General features: G+C 42.1%; 1 protein-coding gene across 2 annotated transcripts; it reads right to left on the reverse strand.

The window, feature by feature from the left end:
* nicn1 (nicolin 1) lies at positions 1 to 11,980 on the reverse strand. Of its 2 annotated transcripts, none has more exons than XM_055647801.1 (7): positions 11,779 to 11,980; positions 10,860 to 10,966; positions 8,577 to 8,762; positions 7,037 to 7,156; positions 4,882 to 4,944; positions 1,727 to 1,831; positions 1 to 386 (listed from the first exon to the last, which is right to left on the reverse strand). In XM_055647801.1, the coding sequence occupies exons 2-7, from the start codon at positions 10,959 to 10,961 to the stop codon at positions 345 to 347; spliced, it is 618 nt and encodes a 205-aa protein (XP_055503776.1). In that variant the 5' UTR covers positions 10,962 to 10,966; positions 11,779 to 11,980; the 3' UTR covers positions 1 to 344. The 2 variants fall into 2 exon arrangements, with proteins under 2 accessions (XP_055503776.1, XP_055503775.1); XM_055647800.1 differs by having other exon boundaries at positions 10,830 to 10,966; positions 11,779 to 11,979.
* Between the last annotated feature and the right edge of the window lie 714 nt (positions 11,981 to 12,694).

Genomic DNA, 12,694 nt, shown 5'->3' on the forward strand with positions numbered 1-12,694 from the left:
TTAACGTTTTGAAGTTTATTTTCATAATTTAGCAAAACAATGTGTTGGCTCAAGCAACTAGGGCCAACAAAACGTGAAAAATTTGCAAAACATTGCTGCAATCTATACAGTATACATTTACAACATAATGTTACACTATTAACTGTACATATAAAACAATGTAGAGTAGTTAATACAATGATGTGAAGTGAGTTCAGTTGGTCCCACTCAGACATAAAGCAGAAAACTAGCTCATGTTTCGGTTGGAGCATCAAGTACTTTGCCTGTAAAGTTGCAGGCAATCACAAAACAAGGTAATTTGATTGCTCTGATCCTCCCAGGGGGAACAGCAATTCTTGAAACATTCAGATGTAGGATAGCATGTTGACATCGTAGGAACCATCCACCTACAGATAGAATACAAGAAATGTAGGGTGATATTCGTTCCTTCATATTCTGAATGGATTTCACCATTTTCTCTTTCAATAATATCTCTGTTCTCCTGAACTGGTTTTCTATAGGTTAAATCAACTAGTTATTTTATCTGGGGTCATGTTTTGCACAAGACTTGACAGTTACAGCATCTATCCTTGCTTTTCAAATCCATATATCCCAAATTAATTTCAACATGATATTCAAGGAGACTGCAGAAACATGAGGGGAGGGAGAGAGAGTGGGGAGAGAGTGGGGGGGGGGGGGGGGGGGGGGGGGGAGAGAGGGGGGGGGGGGGGGGGGGGGGGGGGGGGAGGGGAGGGGGGGAGGGGGGGGGACAAGGGGGGGGGGAGAGGGGAAGAGAGAGTTAGGAGAGGGGGGGAGAGGGGGGAGAGAAGGGGGGGTACGGGATGGGGAGAGAGGGATGGGGAGAGAGGGGGGAGGGGGGAGAGAGAGGGGATGGTAGAGAGAGGGGGGTAGAGAGAGAGGGGGGGGGGTAGAGAGAGAGGGGGGGTAGGGAGAGGGGGGTGGGGGCAGCGAGGGGGGACACAGGGGGTGGACAGAGGGGTGGGAGGGAACGGCCGGGGGACACACACAGAGGGGGGGGACGGACGACAGGGGGGGAACAGAGGGAGGACAGGGGACAGAGAGAGGCCCAGGGTAGTGGGAGAGACTCACAGGGCAGGGCTGGTTCCCGAACGCAATAATGCACGGACCCAAGGACCCCGAGCGAGGGGACACGACCGGCGATCAAAGGACTGCGAGTTCGGCGGCTTCAATGCAGTGCCTGACTTGCTCGTTCTTTCTGTGTCTTTTGGGGGGGGGGGGGGGGGGGGGGGGGGGGGGGGGGGGGGGGGGGGGGGGGGGGGGAGGAGGAGGAGGGGGTGATTGTTGGGAGGGGGTGATGATGTCACTCGCAGCACAAGGAAGACGGCAGCCAGCAGACCCATTGTGACGTCATCAGCGAAAGACAGTCATCTTTATTTCAAAGTTTTGTCCGATTTTTGAACAATTTCAGTAATAACTCCAGAAATAAAGCATGAAATTTTCAGATAAGGCGATTTTGGACCACGGGAAAAAATCTCTGACGGAATATGTAAATATCCTACTGTTAGCGTGTCGTTTTTTCGAGAAGATGTGATTATACACAAACAAATAAACACACAAACATCCAAGATCAGACTTTTAAGTGCATAGATATGATATGAATATTGAGACCATCTTCTCATAAATGCATTTATTAACAGTTTTCTGCTATATATTTTAGGTTAATTTTCTTATTGACAAGTTGCAAGAAAATAATAATGATACTTGCATCAAAGCGTCCAACACGGGCGGACGTTGAATTGTTCTGGACCATTTCAGTCAACACCCACATCTGTTGTACACTTGAAGCTACCACGTCTGGATCCGGTAATCCCTGTAAAAAAACAACTGTGATTGAAGAAAAAGTACGTGTTTTGACCATAGTTGAAATGTTGTATTCATATGCTCTTATTTGTGTTCCCAGTTCAACCAACACTCTCTCACCCTCTTATTCTGCCACAAGTTCCTTGTTAACTCCAAATATCAGCGTTGGAATTAGCAGCCTCTATTCAGACCTCTTGTCCCTTCGAGCCTATATCACCACTTAATAAGATTATGATTGGTGAAACAATAGATGAAAAATTAGAGCATGTGTGGTCGCAAGTAAAGACGGAGAAAATTGATGAGAGAAAATTGGCAGATGTATTATCAAAACCGACAGATGGGGTTTTAATGGATAAAATGAAAGAGGGTAGTTGGAAGAAACGTGGAATCTCTACAGAGTCACAGCTGAAATTAATAACGGGAAAAACAAGGAAATGACAGCAAAGTTAAATCAATGCATGTCTTCACAGCGGACAACTCTGCTAATATCACTGCAGATATTTGATGGGCTAGTTTCAAACAGTCTGGAAGAACTTGTAACAATCACTATCATAAGGGACAAGGTACAGGCATGTTAGAGGGGTTGAATTCCTAGACAACTGTCCATATGACGATTTTCATTAATGCAAAACCTTATTTCGTCTTGGATCCCATTAAAAGTGGAGATACGATTCTATGGAATGTTTTTCTCTCAACAGTAATAAAGAATAGCACAGCAGTAGGATCATTTTGGTTAGTTAAAAGAGATTTAGTTTGGAAACTGACAAGGTAGTATCTTAACAGGCCAGCAACTGCATTTGGAGACACGGTGACTAAAGATGCTTTTCGCCTTCAGGCCTTTAGTTTAAATGATGACACACATATCAAATATAGCAAGAGAGTGTAGTGATACAATGTCTACCTCCAAATAATAGTGCTCACTTAGGCTTACAACTTGCTGGCCCCGTTTCAGACATCTCAAAAGTGAAGAATATGGAAAATTCCTGGAGTAGTAAAATTGCTGGATAGAAAAAGGAACCTATGGCACTAAATAAAAATGCTGCTACATTATCTGTGCATATGTTAAGATATGAGAGTGTTTTTAAAGGACAAAATTGATTTATTTTGCATTTTGTGTTTATCTACTTAATTGCTGCACACAAATTATACATCCACAAATTTATTCTGCATCTTATATGTTTGGATATCGATTAGCAATTTAAGGCAAATTTCTTTAAACCACATGCAGGAATCACCTGCATTGGAAAATCTAATGAGTCTACAGGCAGTCAAGTTGCCAAGTCCTGATGGACTGGACCCAATGGTTTTAAACAAAATAACTTCAGAGCTATAAGATGAGGTTCTTCAAAACTCACATTTATTGGTATAGGCTTTTTATCATTATGTGCACTGAGATAGTGAAAAACTTTGCCTGCTATCCAGTCAAATTGTACCAAACGTGAGTGCAATCAAGCTATACCCAGTATTACAGTAGCACAGAGAAAAATACCAGGGTGCTTAATATTAGTGTTATTGTGCTATTGCTACAGAGAATAAGTAGATAGAAACATAGGGCAAGAACCACAGTGAGGTTGGTTGGGAGATCAAGACTTCACCCTTGGTTTATGTGTTCAGGAGTCTGATCACAGCGGGAAGAAGCTGTTCCTGAATCTGATGGAATGTGCTTTCAAGCCCCCACGGGATGTTCAAACACGGAACACTATTCACTGGCAGGCAACCCGATAAGGCAGGCAGCCAATCTTCTATTAATGTTAGTACCTTGCCTCTAACACCATGGGCTTGTATCTTGTTTAGTCCCCTCACGTGTGCAACCTTACCAAAGGCCTTCAGAAAATCCAAATAAACATCTGCTTAGTCTCATTTGTCTATCCTGTTTGTTATTTCCTCAAGGAATTACAACAGAATTTTGTCAGGAAAGATCTCCCCTTGATGACCGAGTGCTTCAGGTTCCTTAGTGTAAATATTACCAATTTGTCTAGCTCCAATCACATTGGTGCTCTGACAAAGAAAGCACACCAATGCCTCTACTTCCTCGAAAGACTTGCCAATTTCTAAAGGTGCACTATAGAAAATATCTGATCCGGATGCATCACAGTCTGACAACTGCTCTATACAAAACAGCAGGAAATTGTGAAGTTGTGAATGCAGCCCAGTTCATCACACAAACATCTCCCACCACGACTCCCCGTTCTCCCCACCATCGATTCCATCAATATCTCACCCTGCCTTTAGAAAGTATTAACACAATAGAAACCATGAACACAATTATAGACCTCTCACACCCCATTCTCACTTCTCCTGTCAGTTAGAAAATACTAAAAGCATATACTACCCGATTCAAAGACAGCTTCATCCCCATCGTTATTAGACTCTTGAGTGTACCTCTCATATACTAGGGATAATTTCCCCATGTTCCAATCTACCTTATTTTAGGCCCTTGCACTTTTTAATCTGCACTTTCTCTTAAATTGAAACGCTACATTCTGCACTGTTTATTTTGTCTTTCGCACCAATTCCAATCACGTATGGCATGATTTGCTTGGATAACATGCTAAATTGAGTTTACCCACTGCATTTTGGTAGACGTAACAATAATAAACCAATCACAATGCAGATGTCAACTTCTATGAGCACTATTGGACAGCAATTCAAAGACAAAACCTTGGTTCATTTTCCATTCTGTTTAGGAACTGATGACAATTGTTGAACCGGATTGAGAACTGAGCATAAACCTGGAACTGAATCTTGGCCCTCAAAATCTGTATGCGCTTTACATGTGGTCTTTCCAAACGGACATTGGATGATTTCATGATTTCATCGGGTGGCTAAACAAATATTGGAACATTGAATAATATCATTGGTTATGTTTAGGTTCTGCTGGAAGTACATAAATCCCAGGAATTTATGTTATAAAGATTTCAAGTGCAGGAAGTGAATGGGAAGGATAATGGACATTAGACAGAGAATTTTGTTAGAATTTTGGTCGAAAACTTATTTTCCTCTTCAAAAGCTGCATAGATCTGTATTATTTCCTGGCGTAAAAATGTACATTGTACTCACATCACTTAAGTTCAAAGGTTGCTCTGATAGAGTGAGCTTAGGAAGCCACGGTCCCTGTTCTTGCTGTAAAAAAGCATGTTGCATGCAACTCGTTAATTAATTATTTAATCTACTTAGTTGGTTCATAGCCAACCTTTAATTTCTGACTCGTTCAACAAATTCTCCATGTCATTTCTGAAATAAACAATTTACGAAAACTTCTAATTATGGATGCTGTATTAGATTAACATTTTACCAAGTACAAAGTAAAGAAGTAACTGACATTAAGAGAGTTTAAATTGTGCATGCTGGTCATTTTAATTTCTCTTCTTCCACGTTATCTGTGCAACTTGTTTTGTTCACCTGCCAATCCATATTTAATCTATTTGCAGTATGCCCGACAAATTGAGGTATTTGGTCTATGCCCGAGATTGAAAAATGTTTGGTTAAAAGAATCAAATGTCTAAATGTGGCCAAGGATCAGCAATGATCTTAATGAATGAGTGATCAAATAACCTACTTCTATTAATGCCCAGTTATACAAATTGTGATAAATCAACCAGAATTGTTCTTGGGATCTTGCCTGCCAAAACGAGCTTGGTATGGTCAACCTGAATGCAGACAGAATAAATCTGACAATTGACAGAGAGCTGAGGAGATTTTTGATTGGCTATATAAAGGATTCCTGCCAGGAGGGAGTGTCCTCTGGATATCTGCTTGTGCTGATTAGAGACCTTTTTTACATCTACATCTATAGTTTCCGTGTGACTCATTCAAAGTCAGAACTAAATTAGTTTAAGTAATTTTTTTTTAAAATTATTTTTATTAGAAGCGTAAACACATAATAGCAACAAGGTTTGTTTATCAATTACATTCGCACAAACCTGCTTTTTTTTAAATAGAATTTTTTGAAAGATAGAACTGAAAAGAAAGGTCTATAAACTAATAGAGAGGGAGAGGAAAAAAAACGAACCAAGAAAAACAAACCAAGAATATTACCATTAACAATTTTGGAGATAGGTCCGTAGATTATAAGGTATAGTTATTCATCCAATCCTGAGTTCTGTGTTGAACCAATTTACCTCTTTAAAAAATCAATAAATGGAGACCATATTCTAGCAAATAGTTCTGATTTGTCAGTTAAGACGTCTATTTTTTTCCAAGTGTAAGGTCTCAGACATTTCTGTAATCCACATTTTAATTGTGGGGGTTGGTGGGTTTTTCCAAAATCTTAGTATTAATTTTTTTCCCAATGATTACACTATAATCAAGAACATTTATTTGATTTGTTGTAAGTTTTATACTTTGGTCTAAGATTCCCAATATTATTAATATTGGATCAGGATCCAATTGAATATTAACAACTTCAGGAATAATTTTAAAAATTAATAAAATTAATTAATTAAAAAAACAATGTCATGATGGTGACCATGAAACCAGTGGACTATCATAAAAAAAATCTATATAGTGCTCAAATGTCCTTCCAATAAACAAATCTGTCTTCTGATCAATAAGTGACACAAGTCCTAGTTTGTGATATATGTTTGCGTTTTAGTCACAAATTTTAAGAAGCTTTTTTTTTTTTTAAAGCTAGAGTCTATAATAACATCTCAATCAGTCCATGGTAGACATTTGTCAGGGGCAGCAGAGTGGCACAGCAGGAGAGCTGCTGCCACACTGCTCCAGACACCAGGGTTCGATCGTAACTATGGATGCTGTCAATACAGAGTTTACACGTTCTCCCTATGACCATGTGGATTTTCTCCAGGTGCTCCGGTTTCCTCACACATTCCAAAGATGTGCGGGTTTGTAGGTTAACTTGCTTTGGTCAAAAATTGTAAATTGTCCCTAGTGTAAGGTGATTGCTTGTCTGCACGGACTCGGTGGGCCGAAGGGCCTTTTTACTTGCTGTATCTACAACTATCTCTACAACAAAGTCTAAAACAAGTGCAAGCCAATAACCTCATCTAAGAGACCATTTTCCCTCTAGTGATAGAATGAGTCATTTTGTGAAAAGCATTTTCTGGGACTGAGCAGTAGAAATTCCCTTTAAACTTACATGATTTCAAATCAGTACATTGAAATGGCTTTAATTACGATATTAAGCATTTTTACAAAGGTACTTTGTAACTATTCCCAACAGGCATTTTGAAGGATGCCCAGTGCTGATACTTACATTTTTGTTGATATTGTACTCGTATACCTTAATATCTTCCAATGTAAAATTCACCCAGACTGGGGAAGGCTGCCGCAGGATCAGCCGCATTGTCATTACATCATTTGGTTCAAAAAGCATCTATGGGTGAGCCCAATACATGTTATCAGTTAATTTACAAGTTGTGTCTGTCGCTGACAAAATGACAGTGATTTTCTGCAGTAGACTAATTCTAGTTCGACCTGCAAACATAAGAAGTGCACCTGCATTTTCTTTCTTTCTTTCTTTCTTTCTTTCTTTCCTTCTGTCTGTCTGTCTATCTATCTATCTTAAAACAGTGTGTGCGTGTGTGTTTATTTGTGGGTGTCAGATTTGGCCTTTGATTCCTTGGTCTGCCAAAACCACACCGAAAAACTCAGAGATTGTTTCCATTTCGCTTGCTAATTCGCTTTTACATCCACTCCTCAAAACATTGGACATTTTTATGTACACATTTTTAAATAAAATCCTCCCCCCCACTCACTCAATTTAAAATCCAAATGGGACTCACCAGCTGCTGACGTCACAATCCCACCTGCCTCCAGTCTGCCTCCAAGTATGCTCGCGCCACAGCTCCCGCTGTTGAGACTCCAGCCCGCCCCCCCCCCCCCCCCACATCTATCCCCATCCCTCTCCTCCCTCTCCTCTCCCCCCCTTCAACCCCACTCCGCCTTCTCCCCTGCCACCCCCATCCTCGGGGTCTGAAGCGCCGAGGATGCTGAGGCCCACTCCGAGGCCGAGGGCTGCTGGGTGGCCGTACCCCTCTCCTCCCTCCCTTCTCCCCCCCCCCCCTTTCTCTCGATCAGCCGGCCCTCTGCTGCTTTTGACCGTCCGCCCGCTCGCAGCAGGAGGTTGGCCCTGTTCTCTCTCTCCCCCCGGCACAGTGAGTAACGACTTTCAGTCGCGGAAGCCGCCGTGAGAGGTTGGTTAATGTGTGTCTGCAGCCTGCAGCCGCCTATGGGAGCGTTTGGACGACCCTCCCCACCCCCGGAGTCTCGATTGCAGCCCCAGATGGGACAGGTTTTGCATCTTCTGCAGTTGCAGGGGAAAGTACCTGGGGAGGGGGTGGTTTGGGTGGGAAGGGACCAGGGAGTTTCGGAGAGAACGGTCTCTATGGATAGTAGAAGGGGGTGGAGATGGGAAGATGTGGCGAGTGGTGAGATCCTGTTGGAGGTGGTGAAAATGTTGGAGGCTTATATGCTGTATGCGATGGCTAATGGAGTGGAAGGTGAGGACAAGGGGTACTCTCCTTGACACGAAGGGGAGGGGAGAGTAAGAGCAGAGCTGCGGGATATCGAGGAGACCGAAGTGAGAGCCTCATGTATAATGGAAGATGGAAACCCCCATTTCCTAAAGATTCAAGGAGACCCTAGTGAGAGCCTCATCTATAATGAAAGAGGGGAACCCCCGTTTCCTAAAAAAATGTAATCCAATTTGATTTGAACCAAATATTAAATAAGAAAAGTGAAATTGTGTTATATATAACTACCTTTTAGTTTATATATTTAGAATCAAGCCTGACCTGTTGTTTGGAGATGGAAAAGTAATCTTGTGATCCATTTTCGGTGTGAGGATTGGACATCAGACACATGTTGCGTAAACAAGTCTTCCACTTCAATACAGTTTTGTCAGATTCTCCAGACACTCGTTGTTGAAGGCGTATTGTTAAGAATGCAGTATAATAATTCTTAAACGTGATTTTCTCAATCTGGGCAGTGAACAGCAAAGCAAAGCAGAATTGAGTGTCAGTTGAACGGCTGAAATGAGACTGTCCAACTAAGTGGCTAGAAATTAGGTAAAACAAGGCCTATAAAGACAAATGTAACACAAAGGGTATGCTCGGCATTAAAAAGTCACATTCATTAAAAGGTTGAAGTTCTCATTCCGAATGGCAAAGACTTTGTGACAGAGCTACTTATTTCAGTGCATGCAAGAGTATCTTGTATCCTCTTAATTTCTATGACGGCAACATTCATCTCTAATTAATTATACATCATGTATGAAAATGTACAAGGGGGGGAGAGAGACGGGGGGGGGGTGGGGAGAATGACTGGGGGGGGGGGGGGAATGGGGGGGGGGGGGGGGGAATGACTTGGGGGGGGGGGGGGGGGGGAAGAGACTGGGGGGGGGGGGGAAGAGACTGGGGGGGGGGGGGGGGGGAAGAGAGGGGGGGGGGGGGGGGGAAGAGACTGGGGGGGGGGGGAAGAGAGAGGGGGGGGGGGGGGGGGGGGGGGGGAGAGAGACTGGGGGGGGGGGGAAGAGACTGGGGGGGGGGGGAAGACTGGACTGGGGGGGGGGGGGAGAGACGGGAGGGGGTGCATTATCACCAATGCACCCACGATTTCTAGAGCCACTTCCTTAAGTACCTTGGGATGCAGACCATGGCCCTGGGGATTCATCAGCCTTCAGTCCCATCAGTCTATACAACACCATTACCTGCCTAATGTGGATTTCCGTCAGTTCCTCCGTCATCCTCTGGGCACTAGTATAACAAGAAGACTTACCATCGGCTTCGATGGTAAGTCGGAGTCCCCATGGTGGGGCTCAAAGTCAGTCCCGAGCAAGGCCGCCAGCTCCATGATGTTAGGCCACAGAGCGACCGGAGATACGATCCGGAAAACAATCGCGTCTTCGGCAAGGCAAGAGATTGAAAAAAAGTTTCTTATGACCCCCCCCCCCCCCCCCCCCCCCCCCCCCCCCCCCCCCCAACCCCCCACCACATAAAACAAACCAAAGAACATTAACACATACTTTTAAAACACACTAAAAATAACCAGAAAAAGGCGAAAAGACAGATTGTTGGCAAGGCTGCCATCGCAGCACTACCCGGTTGTATATTCATTTTGTTATGAAAAAGAAACAATACAAACACAAATGTATAAAGATTGGACAATACAGAAAATACAAAGATATAAAGATGGGAGAAAGGTGTTATTCAGCGATGAAAGTCATTTCCTGGTTCAGGGTCAAAGTAGCCAACATGCTCAGAGTCAGTGAGAAAAAGCTATATCGACCAGTTTGTCAAATATACTGAAATTATGCTCTGGGGCTGTTTAGGGAACTCCAACTTCATAGTTTATGGAACTACGGTGTTGGTTCACTGCACCCAGTTGACTGAATGATGAGACCATCTAATATATCGATGTATTGCAGTGAAGCGTGGTGAAATCTTTTCCAGATTGATCTGGCACTGTGCCACACATCAAAGAAGGTGACCCACTTTTTCAGCAGTAAGGGATATGTGCTTGGACTGGTCTGGTAACTTACTTGACCCAAATCCAATTGATAATTTGTGGTCAATTATCAAGGAGAGGCTGAAAGGACTGTACCACCAAATAGAGGGTAGATACCATAATTCAGCTGCAGTATTGAGAGGAAATGAACCCTCGGGAACTGTCAACATCTGGTTGATTCCATGCCAAATTGTGTCAAAGACTTGATACAGAATATATAATGTACTAAAAACATAATGGTGCAATGATAATGAATAAAAGGTAGCCCAGTTTATTTTGGTTTATATCTGAGTGATGGCTTGATTCAATTAATTGCTCAAGGATGTAGCTCCTTAGCTGAAATGGTTTACAACTCCCTAAGTTAGTCAGTGTCTCTGTCAAGCTTTTCTTCAGAAAATCCTAGCTATTTTATCAATATTTTGGTAACTTCTTTCATCCCGAAGACTGTTTATTAAACACAATACGATTATAGAAATTGACATGCAGTAAGCAAACAGTATTTTTCCCCTTTAACTGATATGAAAGATACAAGTGTCACATACATTAGTAATTCTCTCCTTTGGAAAAGTCACCTCTATAACAAACACTCCAGGCTTTGATGAATCCGTTTTCAAATCCCCACTCTGTAGTGCAACTGGACTTTTAATTAAACATGCAATGCAATTATCTGCCATTTCAGCTGTGTGGGTAGAATAGGAGAGTGTTATTAGATGTTATCATATGTCTACTGAAATACTGAACGTTTAAGACAACAGTTTAAAAAGTGCCTAAAGACTTCCAAACACTCAAGAGTTTAAGGGAATTTCTAGTTTACAATAATTCCTTTAAATCTTGCATTTACTAAACAAAGATGGTGAAGCAAAATAGATATTTCACAATCTACATTGAAACTATACGTGGTCTTTAATAATTCCAATGTGTTAATTTATAATGTATTCTAATTTTGTCTCTGACTTAAATTCAGAAACTACCATTCTACTTAATCTGCAAAGTACCAGCTGTTAATCGATTCCTTAGTAGGAAACTGTACCATTTGTCTCAGTTTTAAACAATTAAGAGGAAAACAGAAACTACCAGTTAGTCATAATAAACCCATTGGAATCATCTTGTGTAAGGGGCACACGACGTTTGTGGGCAAGATGCACGGGCGCAATTGAGATAGTTACATCATTGGGTCATTGCCGTAAAGCGAGTCCTGAAATAAATTTCTTCCATTTACCAAAATAATACTTGCATTATTACGTCTGGGGCTGGCAAATGAATTTCAATTTAAAATACCTGAGAATGGGGAAAATGAGAAAGGAATTTTATTTATCTGGTAGGTGGAGATGGTTGTGATTTTAAGAACATTACTTTAATAGTATTTTGTTCCTATATAAAAATGACAGGAATAATAAAGCTTGTAATGTAAATTCTATATTACTGTACTGAAATAGTCCAGTAATAGTTTATTTACAGAAAGATTAGAAATTATCTTAAATGAATACTGACCTTAACACGATTCCAAAAATGTACATTAATATATACGTCACAAAAATATTATCTCGCATTGAGCCAGAAATTTAGCGTTAACTACTAGAATTGTTTTTTATCTATAATTGAATGAAATGAAGATTCATTTCTAAGACCAACCAGCAACCACAGGCAGCGCAACCATGGCGCCAGGTCACGTGAGGAGGAGGAGGCGGCCCCATGCGGTGCGGCAGCTCACGTGACTAGCGCCCGCGGGAAGCGCGAGCTCGCGGACTAACGGCGACTCGCGGCTGAAAGCAAAGATCTTATAGCTCTAAGATCGTTGGATGAAAGCGCGTGGTTTCGGGGCGCACGTGACACGAGGCACGGGGATTGGAGGAAAAGGCCGTGGCGATCACGTGGGTTCTTTCTTATATAAAGCGCGTCTTCGACATTTCGCGCGCAAATAGCGGCGATAAGCATTTATGGGTGGGTGCATCGTGGCGAAAGCAGCGTAACGGGTTCCCTATCCATCACGCCATTACACCCCTGAGGGGAAATTTACACATTATAGCAACCTGATTAAAACCAGGCTCTTCTGGGGCTCGTAGTCTGTATTACACGGACACGGCCAAGAGCAACATTGGTTGAATAGGCTCCGCTTTAACTCATTTACGAGAAAATAATAAGTGAGAGTTCGTAGTCATGAGACAAATATTTGGCGTGCAAAATCTGTATTATACGCACGCAGCCAATATCAAAACCCCAACCAGAATGGGCTGATTCTGGGTGACCAACGCTAAATAATGTTTATTTTATGTAGTATAATCAAGTAATGTTTCCCTAAACAGAACTTGGACAGATGCCCCTGACATGCTGAATTTTGTTTCTTGATACTGTAATTAGTATTATTGAGAAACTCACATGTTTATTTTGTGCATTATAAACAAGTAAT

The sequence above is a fragment of the Leucoraja erinacea genome, chromosome 16, assembly GCF_028641065.1.
Source record: "Leucoraja erinacea ecotype New England chromosome 16, Leri_hhj_1, whole genome shotgun sequence".
In the NCBI taxonomy this organism is placed as follows: Eukaryota; Metazoa; Chordata; class Chondrichthyes; order Rajiformes; family Rajidae; genus Leucoraja; species Leucoraja erinaceus.

What these genes read in the sequence shown, in the direction of transcription:
- nicn1 (XM_055647800.1), bottom strand. Translation starts at nt 10,961, where the DNA reads ATGGCAGATAATTGCATTGCATGTTTAATTAAAAGTCCAGTTGCACTA. An exon ending in CAAAGGAGAGAATTACTAAT is followed by an intron (nt 8,763 to 10,829) that starts GTATGTGACACT and finishes TTCACTGCCCAG; the next exon opens with ATTGAGAAAATCACGTTTAA. An exon ending in AGTACAATATCAACAAAAAT is followed by an intron (nt 4,945 to 7,036) that starts GTAAGTATCAGC and finishes GCTTTTTTACAG; the next exon opens with CAAGAACAGGGACCGTGGCT.